General features: G+C 37.5%; 1 protein-coding gene across 1 annotated transcript; it reads right to left on the bottom strand.

The window, feature by feature from the left end:
- Positions 1-13,971: 13,971 nt before the first annotated feature.
- On the bottom strand, positions 13,972-16,586 carry PCDHB1 (protocadherin beta 1). The gene has a single exon (XM_019661496.1). It carries the CDS (start codon positions 16,494-16,496, stop codon positions 14,040-14,042), a length of 2,457 nt encoding a protein of 818 aa, XP_019517041.1. The 5' UTR covers positions 16,497-16,586; the 3' UTR covers positions 13,972-14,039.
- Positions 16,587-19,881: the final 3,295 nt, after the last annotated feature.

Below are 19,881 nucleotides of genomic sequence, written 5' to 3'. Positions count from 1 at the left end.
ACATTGAATGAAAAGAAAATTCCGGAAGGAAGGGTCACAGCATTAACTTTTTATTCCAGAGTGCTGAGATTATAATCCTTAAAGAGGTGAAGACTCTAGGATGAGCAAATACATGTCAATATGACCAGTTCCATGGAATGTGTCACCCAACATCCTTCACATAAAGAAAGCTATTTCTGAAACTATTTCCGCTGTGAATTGCCTGAGTATTTGCCAGGTAGCCATGAAATGCTTGATCATTTTCTTGCAGTGGATGTTTATAATGCACAGGTATCAGTGGTATTTAAATGTTTGGTGAGTATTCTCCAGAGGTTGGAGAGTTCAGTGAGCCCAGCCATTTCTTAATTATTAACTGAGACTATGTCTTCAGCTGAAACTTCAACAACAAGGTTGCTGAGGGGCATGCTTCTCAAGGGTTGTCACTGATTGTTGCGATTTGGACCTTGGGAGGCCCCGGAGGAGTGTTGACACCTACCATTCCTTTCTGTGACAAACTTACCTTGGGTTGTTCTTCATCCAGCGATTTCCCCCCACGAATGGGCAAATTACTTACCCCACCATTACAGCGCACATTATTGTGAACATGGAAATTAAACTGTGTAGTTTCCAAGGATGGAAAATTCACCAAAATCTCATGCATGTTCCCGGTGGACGTTCTGCAACATTCAGAAGAATTTTTCAAAGGTGGAACATTTCAGACTCACAGATTTTTCTCAGAGAACCAAAAAGAAGTTTACAGGTAATACTTCTCAAAAGCAGAGCTTTTATCGGTCTGGTGTCCTATTTGGAAGCAAAGGCTCTTCTGTGGCTGGATCTAAAATATTCTTTGATCTCTTTGGAAACCACCCTGCTTCCTTCGCCCGTCCTCACGCTGCTGCGCAGACGCTTCCCTTTCAGCCGCCAGCGCCAAACCTGCAGAAGCTCTGGCCATCAACAGCCGCTTTCCTCTTCCTGGGCCGCCTGCGCTACGCCCAGGAAGAAGTGGAATACTCACCACTTGCCTTTTCTCACAGATTTTTCTCTCGCACGATTTCCTGCATATCCTCTGAGTGAGTTGTCTTTAATAAAAGAAGCCTTCGTAAGTCTATTGTAAGAGGGACAACATCGACTTATGCCTAGTCCCTCGTCATTGGAAGGAAGGTTTAAAATCTGGGCTCGCTGCCGACGTTTTCCAAGCCGCGTCCACATGCAGCCCCTTTCAGATTTTGTCTTTTCTAAGATGGAGAATCTGTGGCAAGCGCAGGGCTTCTCCTCCTGCTACTTTTTAGCCTGTAGCGCCACCAGGCGACGGAACTGAAAACCTGGTATCTACAGCGCTTTCCCTCAGAAACTGTCCAAGTCTGGTCGTAGTCACGTCGCCTAGTGGCACAATTCTTACCTCCTGATAGGTTAAACTACAACATTTCTCCGGTTTTTTATTTAGCCAATGTGAACAAAACAATTGTTAATTAGTATACGGTTTTTAAAATCATATATCAATTATTTTATTATCTTAGCTGTACAATTTCCTTTGAGAGTAACTTGAATTGGATTTCTTCCATTTCAGGTAGGCCAGTCATTGGCCATGCATTCGTTGAATTTATTATTTCATCGGCAGGTGTTTATTTGAGATTATAATCAGGCACTGTTGAAAGGCATTGGGGTTATAAAATTAAATAAAGCCTGGTGCCTACACCCCAAGAGGTTACAGCCCAGCAGTGTGACACAAGGAAATTGATAATTATTGTAGTGAGTACTAAGTGCTAAGATAGGGATTTGTACAAGAACTGTGAGGTACTCAAAAGGGATATTTAAAGTTAGAACAGAAACGGGGTATCAGAAAAGATTACCAGGGGAGGTGAAGCTTGAGCAAAGGTAAATTTTATGGTACCAACTTAAATACAGACCTATTGAAATTATTTTCTACTGCAGATGAGGTAGTTCTGATTTTTCAGGAAATAAGATTTTCTCAAAAGATGGGAATATTATAGTGTATGTGGAAGGCAGTCTCTCAGTCAGTCAACAGCTCACAACCCTGTATGAGGTGACAATTAAAGACTGGAGATAGGTTCTTTTTCCAGTTTGAATTTGGCTCAGATATCTAATACTCAATTTAAAGGAAAGTCCTGCAGCTTGAGTATGTGTATCTGTGAGTGTTTTGTTCTGTTAACAATATCTTTAGGAGATATTTTTAAGTGGTGATTAAGAACATAGACTTTTATGTCAGGAAGACTCATATTCAAAAATGGCTCTGCTACTTTCATATATGTTATATTTAAAAAGTTACTTAATCTCTCCAAACTTCAATTTTCTCATCTGAAAAAATGCATATAATGATGTTATCTTATCAGGAAGTTGTATTAAGCGAAACAATGAAATGTCAGCCTAGTGCCTGGAACATTATAGTATTTAATAAATGTCAACTATTATAACACTATGATAATACATACTATGAAAACAGGAACTTATCTACATAGCCATGTTAACTCCTACAAACAAGTGTAAGTCTAAATGACTCCTAAAAGGGGACCCTCGTGCACTGTTGGTGAAAATGTAAATTGGTGGAGCCACTATGGAAAACAGTATGGAGGGTCCCCAAAAAATTAAAAATAGAACTACCATATGATCCAGCAATCCCACTTCTGTGTATACGTTAAAAGGAAATGGAATCACTATCACGAAGAGATATATCTGCACCCTCATGTTCACTAAAGCATTATTCACAATAGCCAAGACATGGAAAAGCCTAAGTGTCCAACAATGGATGAATGGATTAAAAAAAAGTGTGTGTGTGTGTGTATATGTATATATATATATATATAATATTACTCAGCCATAAAAAGAAGGAAATCCTGCCACCTGCCATTTGTGACAACATGGATGGACCTTGAGGGCATTATGCTAAGTGAAATAAGTCAGACAAATATAAGAAAGACAAATATTGTATGCACTCACTTTTATGTGGAAGCTAAAAAAAACCAAACATTGAACTCATAGAAACACTGGCCCTCATATGTGGGATCTGAACTGGGGCCCTCTGGAGTCCCAAGCCAGCTCTTACCCAACGCGCCACTTGGCCAGCCCTGATTCTTTTAATATGCTGTTAAACTTGGTTGCTAGTATTTTGTTGAGGATTTTTGCATCTATATTGACTTGTAGTTTTCTTTCCTTGTGGTGTCTGTCTTGCTTTCAGTATCAGGGTGTTGCTGGCCTCATAGGATGAGTTTGGAAATGTTCTCTCCTATTCTTTGAAAGCATTTAAGAAGGATTGGCATTAATTCTTTAAATGTTTAGTAGAATTCACCTGTGAAACCATCTGGTTCTGGGATTTTCTTTGTTGAAAGGTCCATAATGATTTGACCTATGATTATTCAAGGATTATGATATCTGCAGCCCATGCTAATTTGTCATCCTGGCAAGAACCAGAATCAATATTATTTTTTTCTTTTCTGCCTTCCCCTCCATCCTCTTCTTCTAGAAGTTCTGTTGGGCCTATGTTAGGGTTTTACAACCTATCTTGCATGTCTTCTGTGGCAATTTTAAAAACTGATTCCAATATTTTTTTACATTCTTCTATTCAAGAGGTAGGACCTATGTCTCCTCCTATTGATGAATTTCTTAATTATATACTAATTTACTAATTTGTTCTTCAATGGCTCCTATGCTAAATTTTATCCCATCTGCTGAAGTTTTATTACATGACTATGTTTCATTTACTTATTTGTATTTTTTATTAAACTTATTGGAGTAATATTGTTAGTAAAAGTACATAGGTTTCAAGTGAACAATTCTATAATGCATCAGCTGTATATTGCATTGTGTGTTCACCACCCAAAGTCATATCTCCTTCTGTCAGCATATATTTGACCTCCTTTACCCTTTTATACCTCCTCTCCTCCCCCTTTCCCTCTGGTAACCACTAAACTGTTGTCTATGCATCTGAATTTTTGTTTGTTTATCTTGTTTGTTTGTTGCTTTCAGTTTTATATCCCATATATGAGTGAAATCATATGGTTCTCAACTTTTTTCATATGACTTTATTTCACTTAGTATTATATTAAGATCCATCCATGTTGTTGCAAATAACAGTATTTCATCTTTTCTTATGGCTGAGTAATTGTCCATTGTATGTATGTACCTATGTTTTATTTTTTGAATTTCTATTATAATAGACTATATTTGTTATAGCTATCTATTTATTTCAGTCCCTTATTTTTTGTTTCTTTTATAATTTATTGTCCATTTTGTGGGTGTAACTCTTGAATTCATCTCTATAAGCATCTTTGAAAGTTTTAATTTGATTGGAAAGGAAGAAGTAAAACTGTCATTATTTGCAGATGACATGATATTATATAGAGAGAATGCTGAAGATTCCACCAAAAATAAATTCAGTAAAGTAGCAGGACACAAAATTAATATTCAGAAATCATTTGCATTTTTATATACCAATAAAAAACTATCAGAAAGAGCAATTAAGAAAACAATCCCAGGGCCAGCCGAGTGGTGCGTTGGTTAAGAGTTGGCTTGGGATGCCAGAGGGCCCCGGTTCGAATCCCACATATGAGGGCCAGTGATACGGCCCTCTACAGCTAAGATGCTGAACAACAGCTTGACCTAGAGCTGGGCTGCTGTGACCTGCAACGGCAGGTGGGTTGCCGTGGGCTACCATGTGTAGCCAGCAGCCAGCGAGAGCAGCCGTCCAGAAGCCTGCGACAGATCTGCCTCACCCGGGAAGAGCGCAATGATGGTGCCAACTTGGGCCAGGGAAGCAATGTCCTCCACAACTAGACTGAAGAACAAAAGGACAGCAACTTGTTTGTTCCCATTCCCCCAATTCCCCAGCGCTGTTCCCATCCCCCAATTCCCCAATAAAAATCTTGAAAAAAAATCCCAATCCCATTTACAATTGCATAAAACAAACAAACAAACAAAAAATAAACCTAAGAATAAATTTAACCAAGGAAGTAAAAGACCTGTGGTTGGAAAACTATAAGACATTGAAGTAACCATTGCAATTTTGAGAAAGAAGAACAAAGTTGTAGGTCTCAGGCTACCTGATATCAAACTACTGTATTTTGCCATATATAATGTGCACTTTTTTGCCCAAATTTGTGAGGGAAAAATAAGGATGTGGGGAGTACTAATTCTATATCTACACAAATGTTTTCAATTCTTTTACTTATGCCTAAGAGTTAAAAGTGTAACTCTAGAAATCAATAACGATATCCATATGCAAAATAATACCCTGGAATACAATAATCAGTTTTGTTGAACTTACGATGAACTTTCAACAACGAAAAGCTGTTGGCCTTCTATGATGTTTAAATATCATAAATTTGTTACTGGTACATAAAATTTCTTGTACCCTGTATTGGTTCTTGTGTTTTGTAATGATTTCTTACATAAAATTTCTTGTACCATAATGTTAAAAAAATGAATGCTAAAATGCCTTTATAATGCAAAAAACAAGTACCTAAATGTAAACAAATAAAAATTTGAATTAAAAAATTAAAACAAAATATTTTTCCCCTGAAAGTTTGGGTTAAAACCGTGGATGCACATTATACACGGCAAAATACAGTACACTACAAGGCTCTAGTAATCAAAACAGCATGGTACTGGCATAAGAACAGACACATAGACCAATGGAACAGAATTGAGAGCCCAAAACTAAATTCACACCTGTATGGTCTATTAATCTATGACAAAGGAGGCAAGAATATACAATGGGGTAAAGACAGTCTATTCAATAAATGGTGCTGGGAAAACTAGACAGATACATGTAAAAAAGTGAAACTTGACTACCTTCTTACACCATATATAAGAATAAACTCAAAATGAGTTAAAGACTTAAATGTAAGACCCGAAACCATAAAACTCCTAGAAGAAAACAAAGGTAGTAAATTCTCTGATATTGCTCTTAGTAATATTTTTTTCTGATCTATCTCCTCAGGCAAGGGAAAGAAAAGAAAAAAAAACAAATGGGATTACATCAAGCTAAAAAGTTTTTGCACAGCAAAGGAAACCATCAATAAAGTGAAAAGACAGCCTATTGAATGGGAGAAGATATTTGCCAATGCTACATCCCATAAGAGGTTAATATCCAAAATTTATAAAGAACTCATACAACTGAACACTAAAAAACCAAACAATCCAATTTTTAAAATGGGCAGAAAACCTGAATAGAAATTTCTCCAAAGTGGCCAATAGACATATGAAAAAATGCTCAAGGTCATCATCAGAGAAATGCAAATTAAAACCACAATGAGATATCACCCCACACCTGTCAGAATGGCTATCATCAATAAGTTAACAAACAACAAGTGTTGGCGAGGATGTGGAGAGAATGGAACCCTCATGTACTATTGGTGGGATTGCAAATTGGTGCAGCCACTATGGAAAACAGTATGGAGGTTCCTCAAAAAATTAAAAATAGAACCACCTCATGACCTAGCAATTCTACTTCTGGTATTTATTCAAGGAAATCTAAAACATTAATTCAGAAAGATATGTGTATGTCTATGTTCATTGCAGTGTTATTTACAATAGCTGAGATATGGAAGCAACCTAAGTGCCCATCAATGAACAACTGGATAAAGGAGATGTGGTGCGTGTATACAATGGAATATTACTTGGCCATAAAAAAGAATGAAACCTTACCATTTGCAACAACATGGATGGACCTAGAGGGTATTATGCTACCCTGAAATATGTCAGACAAAGACATATACCATATAATTTCACTTATATTTGGAATCTGAAGAACACAATAAATGAATAAACAAAACAGAGACAGACTCATGGATACCTATGTATGAGTGCCAGATGGGAGGGGGTTGGGGGGGCTGGGTGAAAAAGGTGAAGGGATTAAGAAGTACAAATTGGTACTTACAAAACTGTCATGGGGATGTAAAGTACAGCATAGAGGATATGGTCATATCCTCTGTATAGTGCCCAGTGGGTACTAGACTTGTTGTGGGGAATCACTTCGTAAATTATACAAATGTCTAACCACTATGCTATACACCTGAAACTAATACAATATTGAATGCCAACTGTAATGGAAAGAATTTTTTATAAAGTTTTATTTTGAATAGTACTGTTTTTAAAATGCTGTCTTTTCTTTACTTGCTCTTCCCACCTATGTTTCTCTCCTAGACCACCCAGACATGGTCTAGAATCAGGTCTTACAATAGTGGTTTGGGCTTCTGGCCTAACATGATACTAAAAATAGTACAGTTGACTTCATTGAGCCTGTTGGCTATAAGGTTTTGTACATAGTCTGTGTCCTCCAGCCTCCATAGGTTTGAAACATATTATAATGTATAATTTCAGGAATCCTTTGGCAGTGATTTTTCAACCTTTTTCATGAACAAGATAGACCCATCCTAGTTTGTGGCTCTGAGCAGTGATGCTGACTTTTATTCTCCATCTTTCATGGAGAACATTTCACTCCTCAGAGCCCATAAGAGCCAAACTAGTAGTAACCAATGCCAGCTTCTCAACCTGGAGCTCAGAAATGCAAGGGTTTTATCCATGCTTACCTTTCTATGTTTGTTCCATTTCTGGTTTTGCATTTTTTAATTTTCTATCTTTAATTGTTACCTATAATTTCTATGTTTAGAGGCCAGCATGGTGCATAGGAGCATAAGCTTGCTTCACCAGAAAACCCTTGTTATTTTTACTTTTAATATTACTTTTCATTGTTGCATAAACAGAATCAATACTTTAATAATATTCAAAAATGTTACATAGATGTGGAAATGAAATCAAATTTTTGGTTGATATTTTAATGATATTCAACTCTATAGAAAATAGACCTGTATATGGGAGAGTTATATGGATGAATTTGGCTTCCAAGAATGAGACAAATTCATCTTTAAATAGAAAACAATCACAAAAACAAAATACATGGACATGACAGAGAAAAAACATATTTATTTATTTATTGGAGAATTCAATAAAACCAGACAGACCAATTCCATTTCTTATATATCTGTATGTCTAATTTCAGCATAAAATCTATTTTAAATAACATCTCTATTATACATAGTTTATAAATATATAAACATGTCTACATACTAACATTTAACATTTTTATAGTTTAATACCTATTTAATAGTTTTATAACTGTAATGAAATTATAAAATCAACCTAATCTAATTTAACTTAAAGTTAAAACATCATTATAAATAAGCTTTAAGATTAAAGAAACTTATGCTTGTTTAATATAATCTAACATATATTGTTTCAAAGAAATATAAATTTTGATCAAAATCTAGTCTATGTGGATAATTTCAGTCTTAAAAATCTGCTCTTCATCCTAGATAAAAAGGTTTGCTGAACAACAAAATAAATGATAGCATTCAATTATAACCCAAATAATATCAATGAGTCCATATATAAAGAAATGAATAAATAATAAATTGGGGAGAAGTGACAAGAGTTTCTTACAGAAGAATTTCAATTAATTAATGTAAAAGGAATCAGGAAACTAGAAAATCACCATTTAATTGCCACAGTATTAATTGCTACAGGAAATACCTGGCAATAGATACCAAAATTACTGGGCAAAAGTTTAAGCAGAAACATGATATTTGCATAGTTTCAAAGTGTGTCTTCCCAATAATTTATTAATTACAAAGCGAAAAACAGTAATTTTACAGTGAAGAAACTTGGCAGATATTATCTTAACCAAGTGATCAACACTACTGAATTTACAGTTAAAAATGGTCAACATGGTAAATTTCATTGTTTTTTACCACAATAAAAAAGGATTAACATCACCAGTTAATATGACATATTGACATCATGTACCCCCTGATATGATGCACTGAGAAGGACACAATAGCATTTCTGTGGTATGCTTCCCAATAATGTATAACATCAATCTAATCAGGAGAAAACATCAGATAATTTCAAATTTAGAGACATGTTTGTTAACTAAACTTATTGTGGTAATCATTTCACAATATATGTATACAAGTCAAGTCATTATGTGGTACACCTTAAACTTATATAGTAGTATATGTTAATTATATCTCAGTAAAACTGAAAAACACCCCAGATAACTGACTAGTACTCTTCAAAAGACTCGAGGTCATGAAAGACAGGAAAGGTTAAGGAACTATCATAGATGGTGGAAACTAAGGATACATAACTAAATGTATTGTGGGATCCTGGACTGGGTCCTTGAAAAGAAAAATAACAGTAATGAAAAAACTGGTAATATCTGAATAAAATCTGTAGTTTAGTTAATAGAAGTGTACCAAGGTTAATTTCTCAATTTGGATAATTGCTAGGGTTATGTACAATGTTAACATTTAAGAAAATCTAGGTGGAGGGTTTTCAGGAACTCTATACTATTCATGCAGTTTGATGTTTAAAATTATCTCATAATAAAAAGTTTTCAAAAGAGTTTAAATTCTTTATAACTTAAAACTTCCAATAGATTATACTACAAGTCTATAGTAATCAAAACAGCATGGTATTTGCATAAAAACAGACACCATAGATCAATGGAACAGAATAGAGAGCCCAGAAATAAACCCACACCTGTATGGTATATTAATCTATGACAATGGAAGCAAGAATTTACGTTGTGGGTAAAGACAGTCTATTTAATAAATGATGCTAGGAAAACTGAACACATGCAAAAAAATGAATCTGGACCACCTTTTTATACCATATGCAAGAATAAACTAAAAATGCATTAAAGATTTAAATGTAAGACCTGAAACCATAAAACTCCTATAAGAAAATATAGGAAGTAAATTTGCACACCTTACTCTTAGTAATATTTTTAGTGATATATCCCCTTGGGCAAGGGAAGCAAAAGAAAAAATAAACATATAGGATTACATCAAACTAAAAAATCTTTTCACAGCAAAGGAAACCATCAATAAAACAAAAAGACATCCTACTGAATGGGAGAAGATATTTGCCAATTATACATCTGATAAGGGGTTAATATCCAAAATTTACAAAAAAAAACCCAAAACAAAACAAAAACTCATACAACTCAACACCAAAAACAACAACAACAAAAAAAAACAATTAAAAAATGGGCAGAGGACATGAAGAGGCTTTTCTCTAAAGAGGACATACAAATGGCCAACAGAAATGAAAAAATGCTCACCATCACTAATCATTAGAGAAATGCAAATAAAAACCACAATGAGATACCACCTCACTCCAGTCAGAATGCCTATCATTAATAAGTCAATGAACAACAAGTGCTGGGAGGCTGTGGAGAAAAGGGAATCCTTGTGCACTGTTGGTGGGACTGTAGATTGGAGCAGCCATTATGGAAATCAGTATGGAGGTATCTCAAAAAACTGGAAATGGAACTACCATATGACCCAGCATTCCACTCTTGGGTATCTATCCAAAGTAATCCAAAACACTAATTTGAAAAATATAGGCACCTCTGCGTTTATTGCAACACTATTCACAATCACCAAGACATGGCAACAACTGAAATGCCCATAGATAGACTACTGCATTAAGAAACTGTGGTACATTTATACAATGGAGTATTACTTGGCCATAAAGAAGAATGAAATAGTACCATTTGCAACGACATGGATAGACCTAGAGAATATTATGCTAAGTGAAATAAGTCAGATGGAGAAAAAAATACCATATGAATCTAAAGAACAGAATAAATGAATGAAAAAAATTGAAATAGACTCAGAGATATAGGGGGGAAAACTGATGGTTGCTAGATAGGGGGGTGGGGATGGGGGAGAAGGTACAGGGGTTAGAAAGTACAAATTATTAGTCACAATATAGCCACAGGGATATGAAATACAGTTTGGGGAATACAATCCATAATGTTGTAAAGATTATGTAGGGTGCCAGATGGGCACTGGACTTATTAGGGAGACCACTTCATAGACTGTGTAGATGCCTGACCACTGCACTATACACCTGAAGCTGAAGTAGAATAACTGGAATATATATATATATTTTTTTCCCCCACAGGATGTGGAGTACAGCATAAGGAATAGAGTCAATGGAATTGTAACAGCTATATATGATGTCAGAGGGGTAGTAGATTAGGGAGGGTTATCACTTTGTGAGGTGGGTAAATATATAACTGTTACATTGTTTTATACACCTGAAACTAATAAAAAAAAACTTCCAGTAGAAATATAGATCTGTATACATTTCAAAGCTAAATCGATAATTGAAATAATTTGCCCAAACTAGTTAGATATTTTTAATTAAATATTTATCAGGGCCTTTGTATACAAGAGCACTTCAAGGCACTTGGGTTATAGTTTTGAATAAATACAGATAGTTCTAATGTCACTTGACATTAGGGGGAAAGTAACTGTCCAAAGTATTTCCATTATTTGTGTTAATTTGCTGAATGGAAACCTGAACTTAATCTCAGCTGGTATATAGTTCTCTCCAAATACAAATGGCTCATACCATACTCAGCAAATTGATACAAAGATGTTCTTAGTTTTTAATCATCAGGTGCAACTGGAATTTTCTTGGGAAGTTTAAGTCTAAATATAAATAAGATTAGATCATCATTTATCCCAGTAGTTCCTAATCTGAAGTCAGTGACAAAATTTTCACTGATCTAAGGCAAAAATGAAAAAATAATGGCAAAATATATTTTACATAGAACTATGCTGTTTTAATTTAAAGGATAGTTCCTTTATGAGATTGTTGTCTTTCCAATTTTATATGAAAATGTCATTTCATTTATGAAATAATGGTATGAAATGATAGGTTTTGTTTCATTTTAATTTAATGTCCATACATGGAAAAATCAAAAGTTGACAGATCTACATCTCCCGTTCATTTTGTATATGTGTGTGTGTGAATTTTACTGCTGTTTGAAATTCAGCCTTAAAGTCACTGATCTACACCATTTTCTTTCCTTATCCTTGACATCAAGCTAGACTCATTAGTTATGCTCACATCATCAAATGTAATCAAATACAATTATGTAATCAAATGCAGTTAATCCAGTGGCTTTAGTTAATAATGTTTTAACTAATTACTACATACCCATAAAAGTTAATTATATATCCTTTTTTTAAGAAAAGATTTTACTAGGGAATTGGGGGAGGGGAACAGTGTTGGGGAAGGGGACCAGCCAAGTTGTTGTTCTTCAATCTTCGTTGTGGAGGGCGCCAGTCACCATCTGGCTTCCCATCGGCAGCTCATAGCCTCTAAGCTCAAGGTGCTGTGTTCAATCTTAGTTGCCGGTGGGCCTAGCCACCATCCCATGTGGGAGTCAAACCAGCAGCCTTGTTGTTAAGAGCGCATGCTGTATCTACTGAGCCATCTGGGCGGCAGCTCAGCTCAAGGTGCCAAGTTCAGTCTTAGTTTCGGGTGAACATAGCTCACCATCAAACAGGCTATCTTGTTGTTACATCAGCTGAGCCATCCTGCCACCTGTTGACAGCTCAGCGACAGCTCAGCTTGGGCACAGCATCACTGGCCCAGCATCACTGGCCCACGTGGGAATTGAACCGGCAGCCCTACTGCTCAGAGTTTGCGCTCTTAAGCTAACTCTTAACCAACTGAGCCACTCGGCCAGCCCTATGTCCTTTCTTTCTTAAAACCTCTTATCTCAGCATACCTTAATTAATCCTAATCTAAATACACCGGAACACTATTGTATGTTTTGTGCAAGAAAGACCTTTACTCCAAAGGAGCAGGATTATAATTCAATTTGTAAAAAATATTTAATATTAGTAAGAAAGATAATTTACTGATATACTGCACTTTCTTCATCTATTCTCAAAATATTAAGGAAAATATTGAAGTCAGCCATAGGTTACACCAATTCTGCCGTAGGCAGCTCCAACATTTTAAAAATAACTTAGCATTAATTTTTAGTATATCCTGGCCACTATGTAGACAGCCAGGTGGCCCCACTAGGTATCAGTCATAATTCCAAGAATAATGCTTATATCAATAAATATGATCTGGTATATTTAAGAAATATTTTAAGAGGTATTGTTCTATCCTTGGAATTCCAGGAACAAATATTGTGCCCCTTTGTTCAGGACATATCCTTGTGGGTCTGAATTTACACACATTTATATTTTAAAAGGCACTCAATTAAAGCAGACTTTTTTTTTAACTTTTAAGGCACACTAGTAGTATTGATAGCATCCTTGAAATATGTTAATGTTTTAATATTGGTTTCTTTTAGAATGAAAGCAAACAGTGATAATAAAAAATAAACCTAACCTGTTTCCCTACTCTGTTTCATTTTACAAATGATTTGCCAGGAAATACCTCTTTTTCTCAGTTTCCGTGGCATCAATCATTTCAGAATGCTCACAGGGGAAAATGGCTTAGATCTAACCAGGTAATACCTGAAAATGTATCTGTTCTTAAAGTTACTTAATTGATGTTAATGAACTCCTTTTCCTTTCGTATCTTTTTATTTTGTAGCTGTTCGATAGCACTTGCTAACAACAAGCCTAATTTATTGTTTTCTCATCCATCTTTTATTCCCCACATTCAAATAACTGGTCTCCGATAAGAATGGGATAGACATCTGTGTATATAGAAAGATTTGGAGCTTGCCTAAGACTCCCAACAACCATTAAGAAATCTACATCTAACTTAATTTTGGAGAACATTCTTAAGCTGAATCTCTTCAGTCTTATATCTGCTCTTACTCACATTTGCAAATAAGGCAAATTCTTTTTTTCCCCCTTACCCTCCCCCCACCTGATTATTTCTGAGGGCCACCATCCATTCACCAGGCATTTGCATGAGAATGAATGATGGCATGCAAGATGCTGATTCAAAAATGATCTCCACTCATCAAAGGACAAAAATAATCTAGAAATTTCTGAATAATGATAAACTATATTTCTGCTTCTCAAACCTAATTGCTTTCTGATACTATATCAAAACTAGTAGCTTGTTCTCTTCCCTATAGATACATACCTTTCTATTGGAAAATAATTTAAAGGCAAAATAAAAGGATATCTTCATTGAATTAAGCATTTCCAGGACTAATGAACTTGGAGGGGAGACATGAATAATGGCTACATGAGGCTCATGAATATGTGCTACATATAGTCATTAGCTACTCGGGCATGACCCCCTGGCCCCTGAGACCTATTCCTATCAGAATCTGGTGGTAAACTGGAGCCAGCCTCTGTTTTCACCTCCCCAGTGCCATGGGGGAAGGGAAAATTGGGCATAAAGCGCTTAAGAAACCAGAACTCACTAGTGCCAGTGCCAGTGGCTGAGCACATTTCATAGGGACAAGCCTGCGATAAAGATCCACTGGCTCCTCCTTGTACCAGGTGGTTAGAAAAATTACAGTCATCATAGAAATGCTCTTGAATTGTGATCTTTTCTCTATATTTAATTTTCTGGTAGATGTGTATAATGAAGATCACTGTGACAGAGAGGAGAAAGAGAAAGGAAAGCACAGCCAGAGAAATGACCAGATATTTAGTGGATGGGTTTACCCTTGTAGGATGTTTGGCTGGATCCTGGAACTGCAAATAGGGCTCGGAAAAGCCAGCTACTAGCAGAATGTTGAGTGAGGCAGTAGTGGAAAGAGCTGGTTGGCCATGATCTTGAACAAGAATGATCAGTTTCTGCATCATGGGGTCTCTCTCAGATATCTGCCGCAATGTACGAATTTCCCCATTTTGTTGTTGAACAGAGAATAACCCAGAGTCAGTGGCCTTAAGTAGATGATATGAAAGCCAAGAATTCTGACCAGAGTCACTATCCACAGCCACTACCTTGGTCACCAAATAGCCTGCCTCTGCAGACCTGGGCGCCAGATCATTGCAGGGCAAGGTGCCATTCTGCAGTGGGTACAAGATCATTGGGCGGTTGTCATTGTCATCCAAGACAACCACTCTGACAGTAACCTGGTTACTCAGTGACGGGAAGCCACCATCAGTTGCCTTTATCACAAACTGAAAATCTTGAATGGCCTCATAATCCATGGTCCTCAATGCATAAAGCTTCCCATTGTCTGAATTTATGGAGATGTAAGCAAAGACTGACAGATCTCCACTTTTGGGAGGCAGCAGAGAATATGTTACTTGGGCATTCTCACCCAAATCTAGATCCTCAGCATGGACCTTGCCAATAAAAACTGCAGGGCTGTTGTTTTCTCGAACTGTCAAGATGTAGGAGTCTTCCTGAAATACTGGGGGATTGTCATTAATGTCAGATAGTAGCACCTCTATCACAGTCTCTGTGGACAGATTGGGTGGCCCAGTATCCATGGCAACAAGGGTGATATTATAGCCTGAAATCTCCTCTCGATCCAAGCCTCTGTGAGTGACCAGCGAGTAAGAATTCCGGAATGTAGGTTTGACTGCAAAGGGAAGGTCTTCTCTGAGGAAGCAGGTGATTTTTCCTCCCACTCGAATGTCTCTGTCTCGGATCGAAAAAAGGGCCACTACAGTCTCTAGTGGGGCGTCCTCAGGAAGAGGGCTGGACACAGAGGAGACCATCACTTCAGGAGGATTGTCATTCACATCCACCACTTCCACCAGGACTTTGCTGTGGGCAGAGAGGCCTCCTCCGTCAGTAGCTTGAATGTCAATGTCGTACGTTTCAATAGCTTCAAAATCTAGGGGTCCCCTGAGTCGAATCTGTCCAGTCTCAGAGTCAATTTGAAACGTCTGCAGAATTGCTTCTGGGTTTTGAGCTAAAGAGTACGTTATCTCCTTGTTGGAGCCCTCGTCTAGGTCCGTGGCAGTCACCGTGGCCACCAAAGAACCGTTGGCACTATCTTCCGGTACCCGAGCACGGTACACCAGGCGGGAGAACTGGGGCACGTGGTCATTGACGTCCAGGACCTCCACGCGGATGTGGGCAGTGCCAGACTTGGGCGGGGACCCGCCGTCCACCGCCATAATGGTCAAGTTGACTTCAGGCTGCACCTCTCTGTCTAGGGGTTTATCCAGCACCAGCTCAGCATATTTGGGCCCGTGGCTCCGGAAGCGGGTGTGCAGGTGGAAATAGGCGTTGGCACTCAGGGTGTAGTTTTGAAGACCGTTGAGGCCCACGTCCAGATCCTGGGCGCTCTGTAGAGGAAACCGTGAACCCAGGGGGGTGCTTTCCGGAATCTTTAAAAGCGGCTCCTTGTTTGGGAAAATCGGGGCATTGTCGTTGATATCAAACACCCTGACCTCAGCACGGAAGGACTGCAGCGGCTCCACCAGGACTATTTCAAAGTGCAGAACACACGGGTCGGCTTTGCCACAGAGTGACTCCCGATCCAGTTTCTCCTTCACAAACAGGTCCCCTGTCTTGCGGTGGAGCCGGAAGTGCAGTTTGTTGCCCTCAGAAACGAGCCGCGCCCCGCGCGCAGCCAGCTTCCCTACCTCCAGCCCCAGGTCCTTAGCCACATTAGCCACAAATGAACCGCTCTCCATCTCCTCCGCCACCGAATAGCGGATGGTTGCCGCACCCCCCAGAGAAACGCACAGGCAAAGGAGAAGAGACCCCACTTGCCTGCTTTGCAAGAGTTTTCTGCGCGCAACCGCCATCCGTTCTCACAAGCGCACTCTCTGCAGCAGCCGCCACCTGTTGCGGATATACTTTCCCTTTTCCGCCAACAGGCTCCTGCAAACGCTGCTCTCGGCTTTACTAGCCTCTCACCGCAGCGCTGCCAATGGCTAGCCGAGCCCGGTAAGCTGTTTTGCACTTGGAAGAAAATTTGCATTGAGCAGCTCAACTCCCCAGCCTATCGAATGTATTAATAGAGATGTTCTCATTCCGGAGAGTTAGGTAGAGGTTGAAAGTTTGTTGCCAAAGCAACGAGAGACTCGCCTTGTACTTCCCTTTCAGAAAAAAAGTCCTTGGGAATTGAAAAGCCAGTGAGGATACTCGCTCAAACTGAAGTCACCATATCTGCGACCCGGCGGAGGCACGCTCCACATAATCCTCCCAGAGACCACGGGAGAGCAAAAACAAACAAACAAACAAACAAACAAACAAAACAAATAAACAAACAGATTTGCAGTGTCTTTTGGCGCTCCAACCAACTGGGTGGGGGTTGGGGAGAAGGGCTTGGAGGAAGTGATCAGTAGGAAAAGGAAAGGGGACAGGTAGACGTTATCTTTCAGGAACCTGGGGGCTAGTAGGTACACGGATAGGGGAATTGATCAACTAACCCCTTGATGTGCATAAATCCATTTTTTTTCCTCCCAGAACACTCAAAACGCTTAGGAAGCAGCTGGCTTGACACTTAAATGATTATGATGGCAGTAATATTTATTGGGTATGATTTCTATATATTGGTACGGTGTTGAATGATTTACATGCATTATCAAATTTAATCCTTGCTACAACTCTATGAGGTTCACTATTATTATTATTATTATTATTATTATTATTATTATTATTTCTTTTTTACAGACAAAGAAACAGACTGGAGAGGTTTTGTCACTCCAAGGTCCCCTACCTAGTAAATATTAAAGAAGTAACTTAATTTAATATTGTCTGACTAAAAAAAATCTCTCTTGATGCTCTTACTCAGTATACTACTCTGCTTGCAAGAAAATATAGTGGATAAATTAAATGAAGGCAAATATTTGGCTTTGGATTTTAAAGTAAATGAAACAATAGACTATTTACATATATTGAAAATGTCTTGATAGAAATATGGGAGATGTTTGTCAAGAGTTTATTTGCAATCATAGGATCATAGAATGTTTAAGAATGATAAGGCACTTCAGAAATATGAGGTCCAATCTCCCTCTCCCTTTTTTAATAGATGAAGAAAGTAAAGCCCAAATGATGAAATCACTTGCCCAGTTTATACAGCTACTCATGGCAGAATAAGAACTAGAACCTGTCTTCTAACATTCTGTCTCATGCTCATTATCAAAAGCATTTGTGCTCAGCATTTTATGTGCTAGATGCGATGGAAACAACTTAAGATAAGTCTAAACCATATTTTCCAAGTGAGGTAAAAGTGAATAAAAGTCATGACATTATGATATGAAGGAGTTAACAGATCCCTCAAATTCCATTAGCTATCTTAACATCTGGCTTAAGTGTGCATCCCTAAGCAGTTTAATTTTGCCTCTTCAAAAAACACTGTATGTAAAGTGTACAGAAGGTAATATTTTTTATTATGGTAAAACGTTGACAGTAGGTAATCATTTGAACCTGATTTCTTTCCTTCATTATTTAGCTCAATGTGAGATTGACATTGTTGTGTTAGCTCTAGTTCATTCATTTCCATTGCTGTATAGAATTCCAGTGTATTGTCAATGCCCTTTGGCTACAGACTGTCAGGAACAAACACACCTGTAGTTGAACCAAGTTGTATTTTCTGACTTATTACAACAAGGGAGGCTGCACCACAGAGAATAATGGGGCATTTCATAAAAGGGTGTTAGAAAGGACTTGTGGTACTTAATCTTGGTCAAAGCAATTTGGGGGTGGTTTGAAGCAGGATTTTGCTCTGGACTAGATGCTATCAAAAACAGAGCTAATTTTATCATGGGGCATATTAATAATTCTATGTAAAAGGTGAGATGAACAGGAGGAAGCTAAAGCTGTGGTTAGTAAACAAGCTGTGATTGGTAATTCATATTAGTCAGGCTAAAGAGATATTTGGTCATTTTTGTAGATTGGAAGATGTTCTTTTTTGTCTGTGTTCAGACGTGATTACGGTATGCTGCTGTTTTTCTCTTGATCCATCAGAGTCACAGAGTGGCCTTGTCTAATGTTCTTCTATGAAATTGTTTTTGTTTCACAGGAGAACATCATAGCCTAGCTCTGAACATCAGGCCAGCTCCTAGCTGTCAGGGACTGATTTTGTCTTTTTCAGTATGAATACAGCAAAATTCATTTATTCATTCTATTGTTCTACTGTTCGTAGCAGTGTGTTCACTTTGTGTACATTTTTGGGGAGGGGACATATACCTAGAAGTGGCATTGGTGTCATAGGCTATGTTCTTTTTACTTTACCTGATATTGCCAAATTGCTTTCTAAGAGTTTGTACCAATTTACACTCTCATCAGCAGTAAAACTTCCAGTTGTTCAAATTCTTACCAATACCTAGCATTACTAGTCTTTTAAAATTTTAACCATTCCTGCTATCTCATTGTGGGTTTAATTTGCATTTCTCTGATTATTAATTACTGATGAGATAAGCACTATATGCTTAGTCATCTGGATATCCTTTGCATAGGGGGAGGCTTGTTCAAGTCTCACCCATTTTTTACATTTCATTGTCTGTCTTTATCCTATTGAGTGTAGTAGTTCTTCATATATTCTGAATATGAGTCCTGAGAACTCTTTTAAAAAATTATTATTAGTTTAGGTGTACAAAACAATGCAATAATTATCCTTTTCACCCCTCACAAAGTGACAACCCCCTTCCCCCCATCCACTGCTCCCCACCCCCGATATCATACATATCTATTACAATTCCATGGACTCCATTCCCGCACTATCTGAGTACTCTTTATATGAAAGAAAAAGAGACATGTTTATCCTTAATCAATATATATCTATACAGTTTTTGTAAAAAAAAAAAGGAGATATTTCTTCTAGTGCTTCACACATTATGCAGTTTATGGCATCCTAGGAAGTCTTCTTTTAATTGAGATATAATTGACATTATATTAGTTTCAGATGTACGACATAATGATTCGATATTTGTATCTATTGTATTATTGACCACAATAAGTCAATTTATCATTCATTATCACACATAGTTATAATTTTTTCTTGTGATGAGAACTTTTAAGATCTACTCTCTTAGCAATTTTCCTTTTTTTTTTAACTTTCTCTAAACAACTTTAGAGAAAGTTCATTATTAATCCTCACCACAATTTATACCTTCTTGGGTGAAGGAAAATTCTATTTGACAGTTATATAGACTGAGATTATGAAGTTCTTATCCTCTTAGTGGA

This window comes from Hipposideros armiger, unplaced genomic scaffold (genome assembly GCF_001890085.2).
Source record: "Hipposideros armiger isolate ML-2016 unplaced genomic scaffold, ASM189008v1 scaffold_11, whole genome shotgun sequence".
Taxonomy (NCBI): Eukaryota; Metazoa; Chordata; class Mammalia; order Chiroptera; family Hipposideridae; genus Hipposideros; species Hipposideros armiger.
The sequence above is the reverse complement of the archived record's forward strand: the minus strand, read 5'-3'. Positions and strand labels throughout refer to the sequence as shown.

Excerpts from the sequence above, each read along its gene's own strand:
- PCDHB1 (XM_019661496.1), bottom strand. The coding sequence starts at position 16,496 with ATGGCGGTTGCGCGCAGAAAACTCTTGCAAAGCAGGCAAGTGGGGTCT.